The sequence below is a fragment of the Pezoporus wallicus genome, unplaced genomic scaffold, assembly GCF_028554395.1.
Source record: "Pezoporus wallicus isolate ANWC-B61680 ecotype Strahan unplaced genomic scaffold, APGP_CSIRO_Pwel_v1 contig_161, whole genome shotgun sequence".
Classification (NCBI taxonomy): Eukaryota; Metazoa; Chordata; class Aves; order Psittaciformes; family Psittacidae; genus Pezoporus; species Pezoporus wallicus.
The window spans coordinates 11,327,359-11,353,257 of NW_026642654.1; the positions used below are offsets into that span (position 1 = coordinate 11,327,359).

General features: G+C 41.1%; 2 protein-coding genes across 7 annotated transcripts in view; one reads left to right on the forward strand and one right to left on the reverse strand.

Annotated features, from left to right (window-relative positions):
* ERICH1 (glutamate rich 1) overlaps positions 1-5,850 on the reverse strand; it is a 59,908-nt gene extending 54,058 nt beyond the window's left edge. The window contains exons 1-2 of the mRNA XM_057431919.1: positions 5,819-5,850; positions 3,664-3,941 (exon numbers count right to left, since the gene is read on the reverse strand). Of these exons, the coding sequence (XP_057287902.1) occupies positions 3,664-3,941; positions 5,819-5,850 (310 nt within the window). The remainder of the gene's footprint in view (positions 1-3,663; positions 3,942-5,818) is intronic.
* Positions 5,851-21,601: 15,751 nt separating this feature from the next.
* The window catches only part of DLGAP2 (DLG associated protein 2), a 464,923-nt gene continuing 460,625 nt past the window's right edge, over positions 21,602-25,899 (forward strand). For all 6 annotated transcript variants that reach the window (XM_057431701.1, XM_057431703.1, XM_057431706.1 and 3 more), the window contains exon 1: positions 21,602-21,782. In XM_057431701.1, the coding sequence (XP_057287684.1) occupies positions 21,765-21,782 (18 nt within the window). In that variant the 5' untranslated portion in view covers positions 21,602-21,764. The remainder of the gene's footprint in view (positions 21,783-25,899) is intronic.

The following is a 25,899-nucleotide window of genomic DNA, read 5'->3' on the forward strand; positions in this document are numbered from 1 at the left end:
CTACCATCTTGCTAAAAAAAAAAAAAAAACAACAAAACCAAACAGCACTCAGAAGATCACTCTGTAGTCACAAAGAACAGTGTCCTTCAGATTTCTCCTTCAATCTCCAGTTATTCTGGGTCTTATTATAAGCTTTAGTTCCAGAACTATATGAGGAGCTTTATGGAACAACCCTTTCTGATATTAAATTATTGATCTTCCAAATTAAATGAGAACCAGTCACTAGCATGGGTCCTGATCTTCTAAATACTTAAGCATCTCAACTTCAACTTGAGCTCAAAAAAGGAACATAAATGCAAATATTCACAGGATATCAGAGTATGGTCTTTAAATTTTATGGGCTTAAGTCCCTATTATGCTTCAACAGCAATGCTGCAAACTGCATTTCAATAAATATCAGACTCTGGGGGGTGTTAGCTCATGCAAATCAGTAATGGTATTTTCACAGTTTGAAAATAACTGTTAAAGGCAAGTAGAACAATGTGATGAGTTATACTAAAAATTGTTACTTAATCCTAGAAAATACTTGGGACTTAAGTCAACTTCTTTTCAAAGAAATCCTAGTTTCTTATTGACACTAAATTAAATTATTCAGTACATTTTGTAGGACTTAAGTAATCACTTACAAACTAGAAAGCAACCTGTATCCACACACAAAAATTACCTAATTTTCCATTGTCCATCTTAGACTACTGTTACTGAAATGATCAGCTGTTTCCTAATTATGCCTATAAGTTTTGGTGTACAAGAAAAGTTACTTAAAATACATGATCAAAAAAATTCAGTAAACGTCTTCATGTTTTTCCTCATGGAAGACCACACAGCTCATTGCTCCAAATCTTATAAGCTTTTCACTAAAGATATATTTTCAGTGCCCAATGCTATAAAATCACAATGTGTATATGACTATTCATGCAGGACCTCCTTAAATTTAAATGAAACCACAGTCAGAGAAGAACTGTTAAATTATCTGTTGGTTTCATAGATGGTAACTGGTTTCTCTTTTTCCTACAAGTTTATCACTGCAACCCTCTTCAAGGCATTTTTTTGTTTTGTTTTTCTTAAGTATACATTTGTAGAACATCACTCAAGGCAGAATCCCTTCTGTACTACCATAGGATTTGCTTGTCTCCAGCAGAAAACAAGCTCAGTCAGTTTGCTGTTAATTTTAAGAACATTCTTGTTGCTTCACTGTGAAAATTCTAAACACGGAACTGTTCTTTTTGCTCCATGTTCGTTCCCTTTCCCATGAGCTACATTTTTACCTGTATTAGGATTCTGAATCAAATGCTTTTGTTTAATTAACTTGAATATTGTACTAGGAACCAGGTATAAAAACCAAAATAACAAAATAATCAGAAAATTTATTCCCCCCCTACCCCCACACTTCCTGTTTGCTCCTACACCCCCTCATGAGTTTCAACTCCAGCTGACTTCTGGCCTTATAATTCCATTCCAGCATACTCAGGCTGTATTTTTCTGTATTTTTCTTTGGTAGCTAATAAATACCCACTCTGACCTTCTCTGTACTTCTTTTGTGTTGTAAGGGCCCAGAACTCCCTCTTAACTGTTTGTACTTATGGCAGGTCTCTGATATCACAGAGTTGTTCATCCAGACTATTGTGAAGAAAGAGCTGCATATGAAAGACCTTTAAGAAGCCACCTCCAAAAGGGCTCACCTCACATCACTCAGGAGCTCCTTTTAAGCTGAGGCTTTTAAGCAGCTCTCAGCCTGAGCTAGACTGCAGCCATGCCTGTGCCTGGGCACATACCCTAATTGATGCACACTCTGACACAGACTTTCCACAATGGCTTGACCTTGGACCTGCCTTGTCACCATAGACTTGCCTGCTGTCATGGGACAGCTGCTGAGCCTGGTTACTGTTACCACACATGCTCTGCTGTCCTTTTTCAGGTACTGTAGGACCGCTTCCATGGTGCTGGCACAGCTCCTGTGCCTGTCTTGACCCAGCTAGCGTTACCTCACTTTCTCCTTGCTGTTCCCTGACACATCTGAGCTCAGTCAAGCATTCTGCCACAATTGCTTAGTTTTCTGCATATCAAAATGAGCCATTCTTGTGCTTTGTAGAAGGTAATTCTTGAAGATCAACCAGCTCACCAGAGTTCCTTTGTAATTCAGACAAGTGCTCCATCTGATGCTACCAAGCAGAACCCTGAACAAGACAAGTATCTGGTCTTCCATAGTACAGGGTTGTTGTGGTTTAAACCCTAGCCAGACAGCTTGTTCACTCACTTCCAGTGAGTGGTGCCGGGCTGACAGCAATTGAGGCCTCCCCCCCCCGGAGCTCTCCCCTTCCCTGCTCCCAGAGGAACGGGGAGGAGGATCGAAAGAGTGCAACTCCTACAGGTTGAGACAAGAACAGTCCAGCAACCAATGTACAACACAAATCACTACCACTACCACCAACAACAACGATAAGAGAAAATAACAAGGGAAGAGAATACAATACCACCAGCCAAGAAACGAGTCCCACCTGGAAGCCCGTGTCCTTCCAGGTAACTCCCAGTTAACCCCCACCCCGGGCATGACTTGCTGCGGTATGGAATACCTCTTTGGCTACCCTGGGTCAGGCGCCCCGTCTCTGCTTCCTCACGGCTTCCCCTCCTCCCTGGCAGAGCATGAGCCTCACAAAGTCCTTGGTCAGGGTAAACATCACTTAGCGACAACCGAAAACATCGGTACCACCAGCACTGTTCCCAGGCTGGAAGTCAAAGCACAACAGCGCACCAGCTACCGCGAAGGAGAAAAACCGAGGACAAGGGTTCTAATCCCACCACTTATTTTGCTCACTTCTTTCAGGACTTTAGTCTCCTGTCCTGGGCCACATTTGCAATCCTTGTTTGTTTGTGAGGTTTAGCTGAGCACCTGCTGTAAAGAAAGCTCTTTGTACTCTCAGGAAAAACACCTTTTTATTTCAAGCCAGTTTAACGACCTCTTTCAGTATTGGCAAAATTTGGGTTTAGATGAACTGCAACACAAAGCAACTCACACTTCTATATATACTTGGTGCACAGAGCCTTTCACCCACAAGTAATAACACAGCTACCTCATTTTGCAACTCCTCCATCTTTTGGCATAGCATCCACATTTTACAACCCATTTGAAAAAGGACTTTTACTTATCTGTCAAAATACTCATGTACCACTTTGATTGCATAAACAGACATAAAATAATGCTCTTCAGCAGGGTACATACCCTAACAGAACATAGTGCCTGAACTGATGTTTGACTTCTCTTGGGTTTATGCTCCCCATGGGCCTTCTGCTGCCACATGAGGGCAAGACAAAGCACTGTATCACATATTCCCACTAATGTTTAGGAGTATCTCTAATAGCAGAGTTCTACTAGTATGAGTAATTTTCTCACTATTCCACAGACATTTCACCAGAGACAGTTACAGGTTATACTGAAGTTTTATATTAGCTGCTGCTGAACGCTGCATTCATGCATATACACTGTTTCTTGCCTTTCACAGGACTTAAGCACTGACCTCAAGTATTTTAGGTATTAAGTACCACTAGAGCTTGTATTCAAGTTTTTCTGTGGTATCAATAGATTAAAAAAGTAGATACTACACTGTTCTCATGACAAGTAATTATATTTAAAAGTGTATTATCAGAAAAAAGACTATGTAGTCTCACCTTGAACTGATTTGCAGGATGTATCAGTTGATGTGCTAGCATCTGCTGAAGTCTGAACATTGGATTCTGAGCCCAGATTTCCAAGAACAACCTCCTCTTTTCCACTCAAAGTATGCACAAGAGAAGATGATGAAGTTTCAGCATAGAGTCTTTTCAGTACTTTACCTATGAACACTGTGGGGTAAGAAAAAAATATTTTAAACAGAAAGAAATGCAGTGTTTTAAAAATAACTGGAGACAAAAAAAACCCAAGTAATTGATACAAGATAGTTTCCCTCCTATTTCATGCAAGTCTGTCTTCAGTAGTCCATACCTCTCACAGGCAGAACTGAAAATAGTACATTAAGAGTCCTAAACTTCAGTCAGAAAAGCAGCTTCAAAACCCCAGAGTTCACTAGCAAGGTTACATTTAAAGTCTTCTATTTGAATACGTTTTGGCAATAAATTTATGCAGTACATTTACAGACTAAACATACATATTAATTTCTTAAATTTCTTTTAAAACCTTCCTACACAAGTGTTATAAGGCTGCTCAAAATGCAGGTCTCTTCTGGCACAGAGGCACTGCAACTGAATCACTCGTTAAAATCAGTAAACTACAACTTTTCAATCACATGGAAAAACTAGAAGTAGACAGGAGCAGAAACACATGGTAACCCAATTATTTCTACAGAATTAGCAGTATTCTTATACGCCTCTTCCTCTTATGGGCCCCTTTCTGACGACACTGGCAATCTGCTACTAGTTACTCAATGCAAGCATCACTTGATTAAAGAAAACTAATACATGCAAATAATATAAAGACGATAGTTTTGTTGATGAGTATATGTATGCATGCACATCTCAAACACTTGAAGTTACATATAAGAAAATATCAAGTAATACTAAGAAAGTTTTTATCTATTGCAAACATCCCCAGTTTCATGAATTCTAATCAGTCAAGCAGATATTGTGGGACGGGAGGAGGAGGGTTAGAAAAAAGAAAAAAAAAAGAAAAAAAAAGAAGAGAGAATTGAAGAAAAACATGCTCTCTAGACTCCAATTTTAATATACAGTGTATGGAGACTATACAAGGAAGTCCGTGCAGATTCTTAACAAAGCAATTTTGCCAAGAGAAAAGGACTTACAATGTTATAAAAATGGCTCCTACTGCAGCCTAACAGAAGAACATACTATCATCAGGTAACTGTCTTCAATAAATTGCTTTCCTTTACTACTGAATAAAATCACCTTCATCCTTGAGCCACCAGTCCCTGATGGACAAACTTTGTCTCCACGTGTATCTTGGTGATATGCTTCAATAGTCATATAAATGACTATTTATGGGGGAGAATGTCTTGTTAGACATTTTTTTTAACTCTTACTAGCATACATGAACAATTTTTGCTTGTGTCCAATCTCTTGAATAATCATAATATCATAAAAAAATCAATCTCTTGAATAATCATAATATCATAAAAATCATGAACACTTTTTGCTTGTGTCCAATCTCTTGAATAATCATAATACCATAAAAATCAGTGACCTTATGAAAGGCCTATGGTAAGGTGTAAGCCTGAAGAGATACTTGTGCAGAAAGCTTGCGAAGCCTAAATGTTAGTTTTTCTACACATCATTCAGTGACATGAAAATACCTGTGACAAGCTGCAATGATGCCCTCCATCAAGTAAGCAAGCAAGCACAATCAATTTTGAGTTATGGGTTAAGACTGCTGTTCAAAGACAGACAGACACTGACACATTACTATATTCTTTTCATAAGATTCCCTTGCCAGGATATTCTACAGCTAGAAAAACAAAATCCACAATTGCTCTCCTCAGAGGACAACTAGAGAAAGTAGGTAGAAACAAGCAATATAATAAGACGAAGTTAACTGCCCTTTGCAGATCTCGAACTCTAAAGCAACTTATCCTAGAGGTTTATCCTGGATCCTTTCCCTGAGTACTGCTACTAATATTGCAGCATTTTAATGAACTCCAGTAGAGCCGTTACTAAATGTCATGGTTTGATGCTGGTAGGCAGCTAAGCCCCACACAGACACTTCCTCATTCTCCCCCATCCCACTGGAGGAGACAACTTGTGGGTTGAGATAAAGACAGTTTAATAGGTCAAGGAAAAGCCATGCACACACGCAACACAAAACAAATTTATTTACCACTTCCCATCATCAGGCAGGTGTTCAGCCATCTCCAGGAAAGCAGGGCTCCATCACATGTAAGGGTTACTTGGGAAGACAAATGGCATCATTCTGAATGAGCCACCCTTCCTCCTTCATCTCCCCTTATTATATGCTGAGCATGATGCCATATGGCATTGGATATCCCTTGGGTCAGCTGGGGTCAGCTGTCCTGGCTGTGTCCCCTCCCAATTCCTTGAGCAGCCCCAGCCTACTTGCTGGTGGGGTAGGGTGAGGTGCAGAAAAGGTGGTGACTGTGCAAGCTCTGCTCAGCAATAAACAAGACATGGTGTATTATTAACACTGTTTTCATGACAAATTCAGAAAACATAGCACCATCGTAACTGTTATGAAGAAAATTAACTCTAGCACAGCCAAAAGCAGTACATAAATTAACATTCAAGCACTTCTATTGAGGAAGCTGTTCTTCCAAGCAAACGATTGAGATACTGATGAATCTATACATGGAAACACATTTTCTCCAAATCTGCTGAGAGAGCCAGCCATCTCATAGCTACAGTGGAGTTTATGCTCCCCATCTGGAAATATGATTTCTCTAGTTATCTGTTCAGCTATCCCCACCAAAAAATAAAAATAAAAATCACTTTTTCTTTCCTTTTTAAAATATAGGGATTATACTCACATTATACACACATTAGCATCGCTTCAAAAAGCAATACAAAACCAGTTTGAAACATTCATTCCTTCTCATTCACATGGGGCTCTCCCATCTCTAATACTTATTGCTTCAGAAAGCAAGCTGAAATAAAGCCTGCCTTTGGAGGCTGTGAATACTGAGGAAATTACTCTTTCACAAAACCTCTCTTGCTTAGAAAGAAGTATTTAGATCAGCTGCAGTGATCTTCAGCAAAGATGTGGTTTAGCTGCCAGTCCAAAGCAGCATCCAGTCATACAGGCTGGAGCTCTCAGCAGACACAGGAAGAAGCAGCTGGCTGCAGTGGGAAAGTTCTTTACTGATGCAAAGCTTTCACACCTGTGTCAGTGCATATCAGCACTGCAAGGTTGGCTCCTAAGACAACTAGCAATTCCCAACCACCACAGCAGAATGGAAATGATCAGCAGTGACAGGTAGGCATCACAAGGTCCCTGTTTAGAACCTGATGTATTTCAAGCTTCTGAAGACAGCAGGAAGCCATGCATCCCAGTACACCTTCCTTGGGAGAATGAAGGAAGTGTTGCCACTAGAAAGCAGGTGACAAAACCTGACTGATTCAGTCTGAAGTATTTGGAACCCCAAGTATATATATTCTAGCCTGAAGAAGAAGAAAAAAAGTGTCTTCTTGCAGCCCAAAACTTTTTGAACAAGTTTGTCCTGCGTATCAATGAACAAGAAAATTAGGCTCTGAGGAATATCTCTCCTGCCATACTCAGCAACTTCACATGCTCCAAAGAAGCACTCTGCAGTTAAGAGACTTGGAGCTGAGCTACCAAAACATTTTTCAGATGACAGAGGATGCTCTTTCCTCAGGGTCTTATTGCTGCAATTACTTAAAAAAAAAAATAAAATTCTGTGATGTCCCTGAGCATTGGCTTAACCACAGGAGGTTGGTCTTGTCTGATGCTACAGAGCAGTTGTTCTGCCCTAATGAAAATGATGCTTAACCTGATGTCTTTGGCACTATGTGGGATTAGAAATTAATCCATCTGGTAAAAACTGCTCAAAGCCTTAAAAATAACTACCTCTTGACAGGAGATTAGCAGCGTAGCAAATTCAAGGAAAAAAGATCCACCATCAGAGACATATCTAAGCTATAGGATTTCCAAAGTGGAACAAGACTTGCTCTCACCATACCTGGGGCACAGCCAAGTACATATGGTTATTTGCTGCTGTTATTTTCCAGTCAACATAACCAATGGAGGATCTGTGCAGATTCATGTGGGCTTTCAAGAGACCAATCTGGGAACACTTTTCCAAGCAGACTGATGTTTCAAAACAATCATACACAATTGAGACATGTTTTTAAAAAGACCTCAAGAAAAGATGAGGGAGACCGCAAAAGAATGAGGGATACACTATCTGGAGTCAGAAGCAATGAAAATTGCCACATGTAGATACAGCATTAATGCAACAAGGTACGAGGCAGCAAATTTAATATATTCTACTGGATATGTTTTTGAGGACATTCTTGAAAATTGTATTCACATATTACAAGACCTGGTGTTCCAGTCCGGAAGAAAAAGAATACTTTGAGGTGAATTATCTCTGGAACATTGCCTTGAACCAAACAGGAAAGAAATGTGAACAGCAGTAAGAAGCAAATTACACGGGAAAAAAAGGAAGCCTTGTTGCACAGACTACTGCAGATACATATCTCAGAACAAAGTAGCCTCTGGAACTAACAGATGGAAACCTGGAGTGAGAGAGGAAAGCAGATAAACTAAGCTGTTTAGGGGCCAGGGATGGCAGTGATGTGGATACAGCTGAAAGCAACACAGAATGTTTATTAGCATTAGTTCTGCGTTGCTTTCAACTCTTCTTACTTCCCTATAAAATCTGAGACAGCAGATGGTAATCCAGTAAGTTTTATAGGGAAAGAATTAATGATAGGAAGACTCCAGTTCACCCAAACTACTGTAAGTCTTTAAAAACTACCACAGCAGCTTATCGTGTCTCTATTTCTCTGAGGTTTAATTGATAGCTCATTACTTTCAGCCTACTGAAGACTAAAAGTGTTTTCCAAGTTCTTCTGCAATGTGAAGAAAAGTTTCCTCATAGCTATATGTTACTGAAGGAAGACATAGCTCTGAACACCCGGTAACATGTGACAACTGGAGGAAGCTCTACGCCTCTATGTTAGATGAGATGGCCCATGGACCACCATGTTTTGGAGTTCTGCGTTATGATAGCAGACTTAGTTGCTATTTTAGTTCCAAATAGAGTGGATTCTTCATTGCTGATGACTCCAGAGTCCAACCACAAGTACAAATAAAACTGTAAAGAACTTTTTGCCACATTCAGTGTGCTTTTTCACGTCCAGGAATTTGACAGGCCTTCAATACAATGGCAGATTTTTAGCATTGAAAACAAGACACTGAAGGTGAATGAAAGCAAGAGAAGCATTAGACTTTTTATAATCACCATCTAAAAATGACTTTGTGTTCTGAATCTACCTGGATTTGATAGATATCAGACTGTGTGTTCACATGTATGTGGTGGGGGGGGGGGCAAGAGTTGTGCATGCTATACCAGTTTTGTGGAATAGATGGAAAACAGTTCAAGATTATACAAAGGAAACTTCACAGTGTTAGAGCTAGGCATATGGTCAAAAGGACGTACTGCACAGTAATAATATTAATAGAAATACCTGGCCCAAATCCTGAAGGTTTAAAGACAATCTTTGCTCCTTTGCTGTAGGGAAAAAACAGGCTCCAGCAACACTGTTTCCATTAATAAGGTTATGAAGATTAAAGAGAGAAATATAAGCTTATGGACCAGTGGGTTTTTTTTAGCCTTGTGGATTTGGAGGGGCTCCATACTTAGGGGGACAAGCAAACATTCCTAAATGGAGATTACTAAAATGGAGGTGACTACAGATGAAATCTTGTGTTTCAGCAGTCATGAGAGAGACTGAGCCACTAGTGTGATGGAGGTCACATACTATGACAATGTGATTCAAGACCCTATTTGGGCAAGTATTTTTTTAAGCTGAGATAGGAAAATGAACAACATTCATACATGAGTCTCAAGAGATCTCACAAAACCCCCTGTACAGCCTTAAGCTGGCTGTGTACAAACCAGCTGAACTCAAACCTAAAGTAGACATGGAGAAAAGCTTTTACAATAGCCAACAAGGCATAGAACAGCAAGGAGAGCTTGGGCTGTTCAGTGCAAGCAAACAAATGCCAAAAGAATTTTAAAGGGTAAGTTTATATTAGACCATGACACAAAAATATTAGAAACTAATGGTGAATGAGAATTTCCAGTCTCAACACACTGATGAGCACCTAGAAGTATTGTAACATTCTACTAAACGAACAGGGAAAAGCAAAACACTGTAGAGAAGTCTCTTATATTGAGCTCTAACTCCTACAAACACTGCAGGGCTGACTGCAAAAAGAAAGGACTAAAACCAACTACACTGAAGACTGCTTTTAATACTATATTCTTCGTAGATCACTCCAGGGTTCCTTACATTTGGTTACTGACATGTATACAAACTAAGCCAGAGACCAGATGTATGTGATCATATTGGATCCTTTTATTTGTTTAAAAAAAAGTAGACAAAAAGTTATCTTAGTTACGACAAAGGTCACCAGGGAAAGTTTTCCTAACATAATGGTGGATCTGTTACAAAAAGCAGATTTTGTACATACATTATACATACATACATTATATTAATTATATATTTAGGCCATTGTATGACAATTTAGACCAAAAAGAACTTAAAGCTAGCAAAAAGGAGTAATCACATGTCAAACAATACCAGGTGAATTGACTTTCATTAGGTACACTACGAGGGACAAGACAGACATTCATAAAGGAAAAAGTTGTAAGTTATACCCACTGCTCGGCTGTTGCTTTTTTATAAGCTATAAAAACCACGTCATCTTAATGCATTAACCAAGACCTCAAACTTCACTTTCTGCTTCAGTAGTTCCTAAGGCACAGTCATGCGTAAGGACAATTCGCAAAAAATGCATAACATGACCCATTTAGAGCATTAGGAAAAGATTTTCAAAGTATCATAGCTGAATGGTTTGGGTTGGAAGGGACCTTAAAGATCATTTTGTTCCAACCCCCATGCTACGGGAACGGTTGTTATGGGACACCTTCCAAGAGACCAGGCTGCTCAAAGCCCTGTCCAACCTGGCCTTGAACACTGCCAGGGATGGGGCAGCCACAGCTTCTCTGGGCAACATGTGCCAGTGCCTCACCAGCCTCATAGGAAAGAGCTTCATCCTAATATCTAATCTAAATCTACCCTCTTTCAGTTTAAAGCCATTCCCCCTTGTCCTACCCCTATATGCCCTTGTAAAAAGTCCACCTCCAGCTTTCTTGTAATCCCCCTTTAGGTACTGGAAGGCCACTCTGAAGTCTTCCTGGAGCCTTCTCATCTCCAGGCTTATCAACCCCAACTCTCTCAGCCTGTTTTCATAGGAGAGATGCTCCAACCCTCAGCTGTAGCTCAGCTTCCTCACATTAATCCCACTGACATCAAATTTCCCACTTAATAAAAGGAAGTGTAATTTGGCTTAGTGGCAAATAACACACTTTTAACAGCCAACAGTGGATGATTTTAATTTGTAGAGCCCTTGTGCATTCATTCAAATATAATTATATTTAAACGCATGAACTTTTCTCACAGCATTATCAAGAGCCTATGCCATTTTACAGTGAAGTAAGTGGGTACTTCCATAGTGTCAAAAAAAAAAAAAAAAATCCACTGAGGTCTTGTGTCTCAGACATAGAGGGCTGTAAACACAAGACAAAGAGAGTAGCTGGTATATTTCTGTAGCTGGAAGAGAATATTTCAGTTGGAAGGGACCTACAATGGTCATTTAGTCCAACTGCCTGAAGCAGGAAAAACTCAATCCTAACAGATTTACAAACATGAAATGCCTACATATTCTAGTCTTGTCTTTTTATTTAATTTCAGAAGTGAAACAATTTTACTTTCCAGCTGAAAGCATGCAACACTATGAAAATACCCAGCCTGTATGTAATTGAAAGCACTAAATGTTCCTACTGTGCAATGAGCTGAAGCTACACCAGAAGATGTATCTTTCCAGGAATTCCTCAGTGACAAAAAAGAACCAGTATTTTCAGAAATGAGGACAAGTTACAATAGGTACAAAGTAGTTCCATAGGTAATTCTTGACAACTCATGTGTGGAAACAGTAAAGTGCAAATACATCAGAAAAACTGAAAAAGCACCAGGTCTCTACTGTCTGACATAATATAAACAAAGCAAAGTATAACTCCAAGAAATAGAGTGCAGAACACATGCTGGCTTGTGATACAAATTGTGAATATCCAGAATATTTCTACTACAATTTTTTGAGAAGATTAAAAAGTCTCTTTCAAACAAATGCACTGTTTGGCATCTCTGTATTAAATTGACACCACTGACTTTCTTATGTACATAAGCAGACTACCCACAAACACACATTGGAATAGCAAGGCAGATTTATAAAGGGTCTCCTGGGGTTGACAGCATGATTAAAACTCAGTTAATACCACAGACTATAACAAAAGCATGTTGAATAACTAAACAAAGTTCTGAACAACATCAGAAGTGTTCCTGTCCAGCTGAGTGTAGGAGGCAACAGTTTCCTCAAAAGCACTTATGTGGAGAACACTTGCCACGTACTTCTGGCTACTTGCCATGCATACTGTAAGCACCCCCACCACATTTCTCAATTGGTTGCCTTCTGCCTACTCAGATCCAACTTGGGCAGCAGCAAGAATAAAAATCAGTGGCATCAAGAGCACTGAACACATTAGAACTCTGTGAAGCTTGCACATTGCCCTACTTGGTCTATCTCTCCTACAAACATAAGTTTTCTAAAAAGGGAAGAGTCAGGAATTTCTTCTGAAACCATTCCATGTACAAGATGTGTTAATACACTATTTCTGCTAAGCAGAAGAAAAGAGCACAGCAGAACAGAAGAGGATGGAAAGAGCAGACAGAATGATAATCCACATGAAGAACATATGGACAAGGCTTCATTAAAATGTTCAGTTCATCTCTGCTAGTGCAGAATTACTCTCTGATATTCAAAAGGATTTAAATCCTTGAAGTCTCTTTTCTTATGAAAGTATTACATCTCCTACAGAGGCCATGAAAGTTGGTCATAAAAATCACAGAATGGTTAAGCTTGGAAGGGACCTCTGGACATCATTTAGTCCACTAGCGCAGAGTAAGCTCAACTACAGCAGGGCCTTCCCTAGTTGGGCATTACAGTTTCATTGCCTGGATAATCTCCTCTTCCCTAATCACAGATGGACAGTCAGCTCTTGACCAGAGATGCTCAAGGGGACCACCTGAAAAACAGTGGCTCTTGAAAGAGAGAGACCTGGATTTCATTAGGACCCAAAGCAACAGGGTGTAAAAGCATTTTAAGAGACTGCTACATACAGAGAATGTTAGCCAGACTGCCATTTTTACCACCTAGCAGGTGGAAGACTTATGATAACTTCTGGCTAGGAGCTACTGTCCATTCCCTTAAGCCGCTCCCCACAAACATACTTGCCCTTTAACCATACAGGGAAGAATTTCTTGTTTTAGGTCTTTGGGATTCTTTCTGAAGGAGTTGCTCAGCTGGCCAAACTGATGGAAAAAAGGTCTTTGCTCCGTATTTTTTTTTTTGTCCAATACACAGTGATTCTATGTATAGCTCCGTAAGTCTCAAAAAGACAAAGGCACCTAGTTATATTGCAGAAGCTAGGGGCACAATTCAGGTAGCATTTATGATGCCTAATTGTAAGCACATGCAAAGCATTATACTCTGTTTTTACACATCAAACAGTTCTTCAGATACCTAGCGTATTCAAGGCACCAATTCTGCCAAGCAGTCACCTCGTGTCCGAGATGTACTCAATACAGATGATACTGCAATGCATATAAGCCCTCATTATAGTCAAAGGAAATCAATACATGGTATCTCTGAGGATAATTAGATTTATTAATCTTGACCCAAATTTCATAATACAAGAATAGCTACACATGCATTGCTCCCCCAAAAACCAAAACCTCCAATTATCAACCCCCACAGCCAAAACCCCACTAGCAAAACAAAAAAGATGTAGCTGAAAGCTCAAAGACCCCAGAACCATTGCTAAAAGTGGCAGAGACCAGAGGCCTGGATTAAGTCAAGAGTATGTGTATGTGCACATCACACACGTTCTAGCACTGAGGGCAGTGACTAGCTTTTTAAACGTTAACTTCATGAATCTTTGAGTAGAGATCACTTAGCTGCAGAGAAGATTCCCAGACTTGAAATATCAGTTCAACAGCTATCAACAGATTAGCAAACAAAGTAAAATAGAGTAATTAACTAGAACAAAGCATTCCACAGCAGCTGAACAGGCTATCATTTTCCCATTCCTCCTTTCCAAAAATGTTCAAGCTGCACAAAGATATGAAAAAAAGAAGCAGCATGCAGTGACATGCAATTACATCCTGTATAGCCTGAGAGTTCACATCCTAAGTGTGTATCTTATATTTAAGAAGGGATGCTTCAAGTCAGAAGAAAGAAAATGGAAACATAATTTTTCTGCTATGAATGAGGTCAGCTTTACCAAGACTGACATACTTCCATTCTGCCATAGATAGAGTATGAGCAAACCCAAGCAAAGCACTGTCACCGGAATAACAAAATTTGAGCTATCCAAAAGTGAGAAGAAACATGAAATATGCAGAATTCTAGCTGTGGTGAAAGTGCAGTTTCATATAAATAGGAATGGGAAGCCTCCAATTTTACAGTATTTTGCTTTGTGTTCAGTCTGCAAGCAACCCTTATCTTGCATTGAAGTGATGGTAACAGGCTCTTAGGAGGGTAGCTAAAAGACAAAACAGGATACAAGTAAGGACATAAAATTCAGGCTGAAGCTGGCTATCTATTGGAAGAGGCACTTGTAACCAAACACAGAAGCTAACATCTTACATGATCTTGTGTTTGGTCAAAGAAGATGACATTCTGCAAATTATCTACATCTTCAGTTTTCACACGTCAGATTTAACTGCATGTATCTGTGTATTTATAGTCCTTGCTTCCAAAGAGCACTATTATTCTCTTAAATTCTTTCTTGAGAAAGATACAAAGTAATTTTTCAGCTTCAGATTTCAGAGTGGAATTCACTTGCTCATTAAGGCCAGAGAAAGCACTAGGCTATCTTGTCTGAATGACTGGAAGAAGTAATTTTACACATCTACCCAAACTGAGACCTAACAACTTGTGTCTTAATAGTTTAAATTTATTTCAAAAGACTGAAGAGCCTTTAGGAAGTGGAGGAACTCAACAGCTCACATTATTCCCCCCCCCCCGTGCTTAATTACCTTTAGCATAACACACGCACATGCTGTGTTTATTACATTTGCAAAGCTTGAGGCTTTTTTGGCCTTGGTTGTTCTTCTGCCTCTCCCTACTATATTAAGGAATCTTGTATTAAATAGTAATTTGTTCCCTGTAAATATCTCTCTACAGGTTAGAAACTCTGATACTGATGAGTGTCTTGGTCTGGAAGGCACAGTCTCTCAGCCTCATATACCTTACTTTTAACTATCTGCCTTTGCAAAGAAAGCACTTTTTGAACAAAGCCTGTTTGCCCCATTTCCCCTGCAAGCTATTATCATCTGGGTCAGCAGATGTCAAGGAGGGTGGGCTGCCTGTTTTTCTTATTTCTGGAACTACAAAACTATGGAATTAAGACTGAGTAGGAATGCCATGGTGAAATATTGATATCACAAATTATTATTTTTAACTTGACTAGCTCCTTACACAATCTTTCAGTTCTACTAGCCTCATAAGACTTGAATGACAGCTTAAAGGGAAAAAATTGTACAGTTTTTGACACAATTTCTACATACAAGGTGGGAATGGTCCTCTTTTCCAGTTTTATAACCATTGACACTCCATGTAACATAGATTGTTTTAACTGCTAAAGCTATTATTGCATATTTAGTGGGATAAAGGAGAACCCACATGTACTGTTTGAGAATCCAATAACAGAGGGATTTACCTGTATTCAAGGTCACATGAATTCTGTGCTTGAAATATTAGCTATCAGCTGTCTGCGTTTCAGTATGGTTGCTAACCAGAACATCACAGGGAGCTGCACAAGAAGCTTAGATGCTGCTACACATCTCATGTGTAATACTAGCTTCGCAATATCAAGGTTTGTCTCAAGACCTCTGACATTCTCACTGACACAGCATATATTGGTGATCCATGTACCATTAGAACATAAAAAACAGATGCTAATTGCCTACACTTTACTCCTGTCATTCTTCATTACAGCTGGAGAACCACATAGCATAAAAATACGCCAGTTTTCTGCTCTAATATTGTAGTCCATAAAACATTGCTCCATTTACCTTTCCAACTAGTGCCGATTTTTAAAACATATGGAAAACCACTTTGCTATCCAATACTCGATAATATACCATTCTCCGACCTTTGAGGCAACTTTTGAACAAGAGCAACTTAAGTATATAGCACATGTTAGTAGGGTAGAAAGGAAGGAAAGGAAAATAATACAGCGATTACATATCCCACATTTATGTATTCACCTAAATTAAGGAGTGAGTGGCAATGGGAGAGTGATTTACCACTCAAAGATTGAACTTTGTGCATGCAGGCCAACACAGTTCAGAGCAACTGCAGATAAAAACCAGTATGTTATTCACTACAAAGAGCAGACATTTGTTTTCTCTTCTTAGCTCAGATGAAATGGATTCAGCTTCACCAAGCACAATCTCTGTGCCACACTGCAGTTTCAAATCAGTAAGAATGGTGTTAAATCTGTCAGCAAATTCTGCATGACTTCGTAGTTCAATGAGAATCTGACTAATAGATCGTGCCATCCTGTCTCAACAAAGGCTTTAGAGATCTTTCAGTAGGCCACCTTAATTGCAGCCACAAGCTCCCAGACATCTCATAAACTTGACATGACAGAGATGATAAAAACCTATATAAACATCACAGTGAGAACATCAGGATTTTGTTCTAGCTGTTCATAAGAACCCTGTCTGCCTTGTAGAGAAACCTGGGAAAGTGCTGGGAAAATACAGCATCTTCACCATTATTTCAATTTGTACGTGCTATCCTTTGTTCTAAGCATCTTTCACAATACTTCACAATACATTTCTCATACTGCACCATCAGCCTGATCTTACCCAGTGTAATTAAACAGACTTCTCTCAAAATATCTAAAGATATCTAACCCACCCTTAATAGAGAAGCTCAACTTTGCTGAATATTACTATTAATAATTATTAATAATAATTCTGGCTACACGATGTTGGGCCAGCTCTAAACCATGACTGTAAGCAACTTCTTTTTCCTCTCTCTTCTGAGACAGATTTGGGGGGGAAAGAAGAAGCAGGGAGGGTGCAGCTGTGCACTTACAACATCACTGGGCACCAAGGCCAGCTGCCTGCCAGCACTGTTGGAATCTTTCTATATTTCAGAAAGTTGAAATCTTACTGCAACCTAAAGAACTTTTATCCAGATGCAAACAGCATACAGCTTGAAGTGAACATCAAACTACACCACATACATGGGTAGTAAAGTTAAATGTTATGGCAGATGCTGGGGTTAATATGGAAGAGACAGATAGTACTATAATGGCCTAAAGCACTGCCATAAGAATAGTTGAAAACAGTTTTAAAAAAGTAATTTGGAGTTCAGATTACTGAAGAGAAAAAAAATCTGGAAACTTTAAAGAGACAGCTTGGTCCCTCTGCTCTTATGAAACTAAAATACACTAAAATATAAACTCAATATACCAGAATTTACAAAACAAACCATGAAGCTGGCAGGGGTAATATCGCTGAGCACACGCAGAAGTTCAACAAGACTGTGTGTCATTTAAGTTTAATTTAAAAGGAATCATCGTAAGTTCATATTATATAAAATATAAATACAATTGAATGTCTACATAGCCTTCTTCAGGGAGTAAATGTATCATCCTTTGAATATTTGATTGTAACATAATATCTAGCAATTTTTGTAAGCAACTCCACATATATGCACAATACAAATCAGTATTATACCCAATTTCCATCATTAAAAAGGACTGTATATTTCAATGAGAGAGAACTTTTTTTTCTCGTTCTAGTCATAAAGGAAATTTTAATGTAAGCTATTAGGCAACCCTCAATAGCAACGCAAACTTCCTAGAGAATAGTTTTCAATCTTTTGAACTAAAGTCAAATGAAAACACAAGATACCACACATGCCTACCAGAAATCACAAGCTGCACTGGCCTCAGCTGGGGTTGAGTTAATTTGTTTCATTGTAGCTAGTATGGGAGTTGTGCTGAAAATATGGGATTTTGGATTTGTGCTGGAAACAGTACTGACAGTACAGGGATATTTTAATTACTCCTGAGCAGAGCCTGAACATTGCCAAGGCCTTTCCTATTCCTCACTCAACCCCGCCAGGGAGTAGGCTGGGGCTGCTCAATAAGATGGGAGAGGACACAGCCATGACAGCTGACCCAAACTGACTCAAGGGATATTCCATACCATATGACATCATGCTCAGCATATAAAGACAGGAGGAATAAGGAAGAGAGGGGCATCCAGAGTTACTTGTCTTCCCAAGTAACTCTTACGTGTGATGGAGCCCTGCTTTTCTGGAGATGGCTGAACATGTGCCTGACAATGGGAAGCAATGAGTGAATTTCTTGTTCTGCTTTGCTTGTGTGTGTGGTTTTTACTTTACCCACTAAACCATCTTCATCTCAACCCACAAGTTGTCTCAATTCTGCCCTCCCTATTCTCTCCCCCAGCCCACTGGGGAGAGCAGCTGTGTGGGGTTTAGTTGCCAGATAGAGTAAAACAAGGAGACAATCTTAACTTTAGATTGATTGCTCTGAGGTATACCATAAATTCCAGCAATCTACTGATAAATTCAAAACTAGTGTTGACTGAAAGGCACTGCACACTGATTGTTTAAAAATTTAAAATAATTCCAAACCAGCACACCAAAATGGCAGCTCCTTCCCCACCTACAACCTTCAATAAATAACACAAGTACGTACACTCGTTACTCAAAACATCCTAGTATGTTTAAGCAGAGTCCTATCTATCTCTTGTGGACCATCCCGCCTCCCTGGAAAGCAGGTAAGAATGGCTCCAAAGCGTAATTTCTAAAAAGAAAACAACTAAAAACCCCAACTCCCTCCCCCCTCAAGAAAAAAAAACCAACCAAACCAACAAACAAAACAAAACAAAAACAACCCCCATCCACCCAAAACACAGAACCCCAAAGGCCACATGGTATCAGGCTCCACATACTCAGCTATGTGTAAACATGAGTTACCCTCAGACTTTATAAATACATTGTATCTATTATTTCTTCCTCTCCTTTCATTACCATTGGACTTTCTTCTTGGTTAGGTTTCTCATCCAGACACAATGTTGAATTGAGCAACAAAAAAAGGCCTAATGTTCCCCCACACTTTCCCAAAGGTTTTAATGGCAGAGTCAATTACACTTGGTCTAGTGCAACCTCTACATTTAATCACAAACAAGACATCTGTGATTTATTCAACTACAATCCAAATACAATTTATGTCTTTAAGCTGAAATAAATCACTGCTGAGAGCAACATACACTGTTAATTGTTTGAGGGGTGAGGGGTGAGATTCCTCTCCCAGAGCAAAAGAAAATAATGTTAGGCATCAAATTCCATTTCTAATCAGTATTTCCCTTACTGATAAACATATATGCATGAAAGAAAAAACATCCACCCTAAAAACCCTGGGTTTTAACCTTTTTTTTTTAAATTTTCTTTCCAGAAAAAAGCCTCAAAGTATTTTCCAAAAATTGAGTTTAATTCCCTCCCTCAAAAAAAAAAAAAAAAAAAATTCAAGGTTCTTGTGGTTTTTTTGCAAAAATGAAGCTGTTTAGTATTAGATATGGCCATTGAAAAAGCCAAACCAACAAAGCAACAAAACCCTAAAACTAAGGGATTGACATCTCATTTCAATCCTTATTACAGGTATAAGCTTCCTGCCCCAAACAGATGAAAACAGCACTCCTCTATGCAATATTCTCACTGTTTAAACTCCTGCTACTGTTGTTACCCATGACTATGAATTAACTGTATTTAATTTCCAGTTTAATCTCTCAAATAGGAAGTCCCTGTAGTACCACTAGATCACCCTTCATACAGCATGCTGACTTTTGTATCACTTCTTACTAACGGTTATGGTCAATAATGTGTCCTACACCCATACCAGTATCTTAACTCTACCTTTCAGCAGCTGGAGTGCCATTCTGCAATCCTTTACGACAGCATTACCTTAGGGCTCTACAAACTTTCAAGCATGAGTACTACAGCCTTAAAAATGCAACTGATGATGTTTTAGCAGCTATAAATTCTGAATTCAGCTGTTCTGGAGAGGATAAACATCCTGTCAGTAATGCATATAATGACAACTGCTAGTAACCCTAGCCCTGTTATCAATCAGTGGTACATGAGCAACTAAAAAGCCCAACAAAACTCAAAAACCTCTGCACTCTCAGAATGCACCTGCCCAACTCTTTCCTTACAAAGTGCATTTCACTTACCTGCACTGCTGACTGTCTTTCTGCTATTTAGTTTCTCTCTAGACCCAAGACCTACAAGCTGTTGATCATCCCTTTACTCTGTATTATAGTCCAGCTGAGTACAAAATAAAAAAAAGTGTCAGTGATCACTTGTAATGCAGACAAAAGTTTATCTTCAGCATCTTTGACGTACTCCTATAGACAGCAGCAAAATCAACCTTCAAGAGAAGCATCTAAACCTTCTTTTTCAGCTTTTTTTGCAGACACCTGTCTTTTTGAAAATGTATATAGTTTCACACAACCTAAAGTCAACAATTTCCTATTTGCTATTTGCTACAGAGGCTGACCAGATGAGGTTGTAAACTCTTCCAGTTTTCTTACTGCATCCCTGGTGACCACATGGCAATCACGTCATTCTATTCCTTGCTGTGTTTTCTTCCCAATCTTAAGTCATCACTTCTTAGAGTGGCAGAAGAAAATATGAGTGTTTCCTAACTCTAGACAGTAAACACAGTCACTCAACATGATAATTTTAACTTTCTCTTCTACCCTACTGAAACAAGTAGCTCTTTATTTGCTGATGGGTTTTGAACAGTTAGAGTGCTTTGGAATTTGTTTCCCCCCTTCTCAGTTCTAGAGTCACCATTTATTTCCAAATGAATGAACTCACTCAACTCCCCTTCTCCTACAAGACATCAACCTGAAATCCTCTGGTTTTCCTCAAAGGAAGTAAAACTAGAAGGAAAGCAGCTGTTCCATCTTGTCAACCTCTTATAGTGCAGCTGCATCTAAAACACAGATAACACTAGTCTGTTTTTATAGTTCCTTCAAAATTATCACTAGTTGCAGTCAGCCAGAGCAAGCAGCTTCAACTTTAACCCTTGCTGTTAAGTCTCACCCTCATGTTGTTCTCACACGAAGGAACCGAGTTTCAGGACGCTGGAATCGTTTGGAAACTCAGAAGCCAGCCACAGTCACTACAGTAGGCAAACATTCAACTCTTACAGCTCAGCCCTACTCAACGCCCCTTAAGGAGAAGATTTCACTTAAAGAACACCTGTATTTTCATTATTGCATTCTTATAAAGCCATGTCTTACAAAGGCAAACCAAACAGACTGACGTTATGCGTGGACAGAGGAAGGCTTTTCTTTTCTTTGCAAGCACGGTACCATAGTTATTTCGGAAATGTGCTAACTCGCTTTCTACAAGCCAAGCTCCGCGGTCATTAACAACGAGTACACACGCACACCTGAGAAGAGGCGCTCATCTTAAGGCACTCTGCAATTAAGAGAAGCAATTATTTACACTCCCTCCCCACGCCCAGGCAGCAACAGGCAGCACAGCAAGAGCCCGGGGGTACCGGACAGCAGCTGCTAGGAGGGCTCAGACACTGAGGCCGCGCCCCTGTCGCCTCTCCCGCCCCTTCCCCAGCTTCACCTCAGGGTCCCTCCCGCGGGGAGGTGGTTCCAGACCCCCTCCGCCGCGCTCCCCACCCGGCGGCTGCGCAGAGGCCGGCGGGCGGCGGCGGCGCCCCGGCGGGGTGAGTGGCGCCGGGGTGATGCTGGGCGTGCGGCGCTGCTCCCGCCGCCGGTCCCGGTCCCGCTGCCGGCCGGGCGTCTTCTTCACCTGACCCGGCAGCCCCCGGCGCAGCCCGCGCCCGCCGCGTTAATAATGCACTAGAATGTCAGCGCTGAAAAAGGTACCGAGAGGCCGAGGGACAGGAGGGCAGAGGGGAGGGGGCCGCCGTCAGGGCTCGCCGCTCGCGGGATGCCCCTCTCCACCTCCTCAACTCAGGAGCGGGGCTGCCGGTGCCGCTGGGACCGCCGCCGTCGGGGACCGGTGCCTCGGCAGCGCGGGGACGGCGCGCCGACCGCGCCGTCGGTTGTGGTGTCCTCTCCCAGCACCGGGGCATCCCGGCGCGGTGCCGGCCGTGGTGGGGTCTCGCCGTGGCGGGGTCTTGCTTCAGCACAGCCTGGGCGGGACGGTCTCGCGGCGGGGCGAGCTGCGCCGTCCGCGGCGTGCGGAGTAGGGGAACGGGGATGGACGGACGGACAGACCGATCTTCGGTGCGGCCGGTTTGGCCAGAGAGAGCGGCGGGGCAAGGGGTGCTGCGCGCGGAGCCGGAGTACAGGTGGCAATTTAAATTTGGGGAGTGAATAATTCTCGGGGCTGCCCCGCGAGGAGGGGCCGGGGGAATCGGTGCTGCGGCCGCGCCGCCGCCTGCACTTATAACCGCTTTTCCCTTCCTGGCAGCCGCCCCGTGCCGCGGAGGACACGGGCACTTCGAAAGGGCCGCCCTGCGCCCCTCGAAGGGAGGGAGGCGGGCGGACCCCGCGCCGGCTCCACGCATCTTCCATGCAGCGGACGTGCAGGGCGCGGCGCGGCTGGGGAAGTCCGCGGGAGCGGAGGCTGGCGCAGGGCCCGCTCTGAGCGCGGTCGCCTGGGCTGTCGCGGGTGGGTTTCCCCTTGAGGAGAACTGTGTCAACAGCCAGCTTGGCTGAGTCCCCCCCGCCCCTTGAACCACCGTCTGCCGGAGAAATTAATGAATTAACCGGCATCACCGCAAGAGCGCTGCGCGGTCCAGCTCTCCTCTCGGCGCGGAGCCGCGCACCCCCCCCCCCCCCGGCTCTGTGCAGTGCAGGTCGGGGAGCGGGGGGAGTCCTCCGGGAAGCGGGGTATGCGGTATGGACTTTCTCCTACGGCCCCTCTTTCTGTCGCCTTCGTAACCTAATTCTGACACTGCCGGTGCCCTAGTTCCGATAGCGGTGCCGGTGCGATGGAGCGAGGCAGTAACGCATCTGCAACTGCTTCGGCCCCAACTTCCCTGAAACTTCCAAGGGTTTCTAATCTGCAGCAGTTTGCTTCCGAATGTGTTTCAGTACGGCACAGGCTCACACCAGCTTAATGTGCCTTGGGAGCAGATGGTATTTGAATCCCTTCCAAATTAAAGCACTTCAGGACGAGATCAAGTGCTCCAGTCACTCCAGGTGGTGTGAACCCAAGAACAAGGCTGAGAAACAAAAGTGCCCTTCTAGATACCGGAGGGATTTGTCTTGTATTACTGGGTGCTTCGGAGTAGCATCACGAGCAGAGCACTGGCAAAATTTGAAACACTGGGTATCTGTAGTCATTTAGGTAGTAGGTGGCTGCAAGCAGGCTTCCTGCTAGGAGGAAGGGTCACCTCAGTGGGACCAAGTGCAGGTCTGAGTGCATGTGACTGAGTAATCTCGTGTGGGGTCTTAGTTGCTGAATGCTTTGGACCGTAGCTTGTGATATGTGAGGGGTGCATACTGGTTGTACGGGCTTGTGTTTGAAAAGCAACTCCGTGGTAGAGCAGGGGATGATATTATTTTATAATGCAAATGCAGTTGAGGCATCAGCCTTTCACATCTGTGATTAGCTTAATTTCCATCTTTGCATTTTATCTGGGAAACAGGTAAAATAGGAAGAGTAGTGGTTTTATATTTCTGTGCTTTCAGCAATAAAACAATTATACTTCTAAGTAATTTCCGGATGGTTTGCACAAAGCACTTTCTTTCAGAATTACAAGTTTTAATTTTACTGCGTGTAGCTATTTTTACAGTGCTAACCAGATTTTATCATTTATATTTGAAAGGCTGTGTCCCTTCCCTAGCATTTTTCCTGCCTTTCAAGATGTCTGATATGTGGTTAAAATGGACTCAGATGATGATTAATATTTTTATGAATTACAGTGTTATGCATTGGAGATTTAATTCAGAGTGCTGTAGTCAGATCCTGTGTGATCTGACATAATATTCCTAAGTTAAATGCATTTATTACGCCATTGTGCAGTTATACACAAAGTAAAAACTAGGACTGTCAAATGAATTTATAGATTCTATTTTAGATTATTTTTAGCTTTTCATTTTAGTACTATAAAGTGCTATTTGCATTTAGTTGCACATATACCTGCTTTGCTCTGGAATGGTGTAGGGCTTACCTCGTTGTTAACTTTTCAGAATTTCCAGTCCCTCTGAAATGAGTTTAAATTTCTGGTACAAGTTGAAGTTACTTTTGGAGTGAAGTCATAAATACTTCAAACAAGCATTTAACAACCAGCAAACACAGATTGCTTTTGAAAGAAGTATTGAGTGTTTTGTCAATGGAACACATAAAGCCACACAGTTGAATCCAAGATTTGCAGGATTGCTTGTAATATTCCTAATGACTTAATGGACTGGGATTTCACATTTGTGTAGGGCAGTCTCACCAGTAGTAATGGTGATATTGCTGGCTATGCCAAGCTGTTACAAGAAAAAGTTACCAAATTCAGACAAAAATGTCAAGAAGGTACATTATGGCTAACTAAAAGTTATGTTCTGATAAATTCCAGTATATGGAACAAGTTAGTTTAATATGAGCTGGTAGGTGTGATAGGAGAAATGTATCCCCGAATAGGGAATTCATACCTGATCCTGAGGAAAACTTAGATACTCAGGTTCCACTGTGCCTAGCATCCCGCCCAGAGGGTAGCCTCTGCAGGCTTTCTTGAAAATCACCTGTCCTGGCCAAGGTACCATGTCACAACAGTTTTTTTTTTCTGACAGCAGATGTTCTAATAGGAAATATATATAGTGCAGTATGAATGACTAAATTTCAGCTTGACTGAGAGCTTTGGCTAAATTACGGACATTGGAGTATTTATTGGGATAGTTTTGCATGCATTAACAAAGGCAGTAAAATGTTATTTACCCCTGCCTTTGGCAGGAACTTTTTTTCCCATTTGCAGTTACACGTAGTCAAAGCAATTTCCTTGTATAGGTATGTTAATCCTATGAGTAGTTTTGGTAATAAAAAGAACGTTAAAGTAAACCCCTGTTTTTTTCTAAGGTGTACTGTGTTGCAGAATGACTCTAGGAGCAGGACCATAGAGCCCTGGAGGACTGTGCGAGCAAGGCAGGGGGTGGCCCCCACAGGTAACCGGAAACCGGACATGGGAGGAGAATGTGGAGGAAGCTGTGTGGGGCTAACCGATACTGTTGTGCCAAGGAGGAGTGGCTGAATACCACTCCTATATATATGTGAACTGTGTCACAAATAAAGTAGAAGTTTACTTATCACCCATATTGGGTTGGCCTGTCTGCTTCTCACTGCTTACAGTACTGTTGGGATGTATCAGACTTTTCAAACTATGTCAGTCAAACAAAATCAGCTGCTTCAGTTCTACTCCATGAACAAGACAAGTCTTATTTGCTGCTTTGGTTCATCACTACAGTGAATTTATTTATTTAACCATACATAAAGAACGAGATGAGTACTAATGCAGAAAGTTAGTGTTAGCACATCCATTATGACTGTATTGAAGAGAGATTTTCAGTTCATACGTAGAAACGTATTATATGGTCCAGAATATCCCAGCTGAATTGAAAATATTCTGTTTGCTAAATGGGTAGTTATGTTTGAATAACTACAGGGGAAAAAAAAAAAAAAAAGTAGTTCAGTTTGCCTTGCAAAAATTCATAGTCATCCACGAACCATATGGCTTTCCTAACTCTAGTAGAGAAATATCTCTCTGCATAGCAGATACAGTATGTCAACAGCTATGATCAAATATAAGTAGAAGTGGGCATGGATGAATCAGAACCTTTTTTAAAGCAGAGACCTGTTGAAGGCCACAACTTCTCATATTTCAGTCCATATATATCTCCATTTTGGAATTATATTTCTCGAAACAGATTATCGCTCATCACAGCTACTTCCTGTGGTAGGGGCCAAAATGATTCATTAAAGTAAAGTAAGTACTCTACCATGATATTTATTTAGGAAATGTCAAGTAGCAGTTTATTCATTTAGTA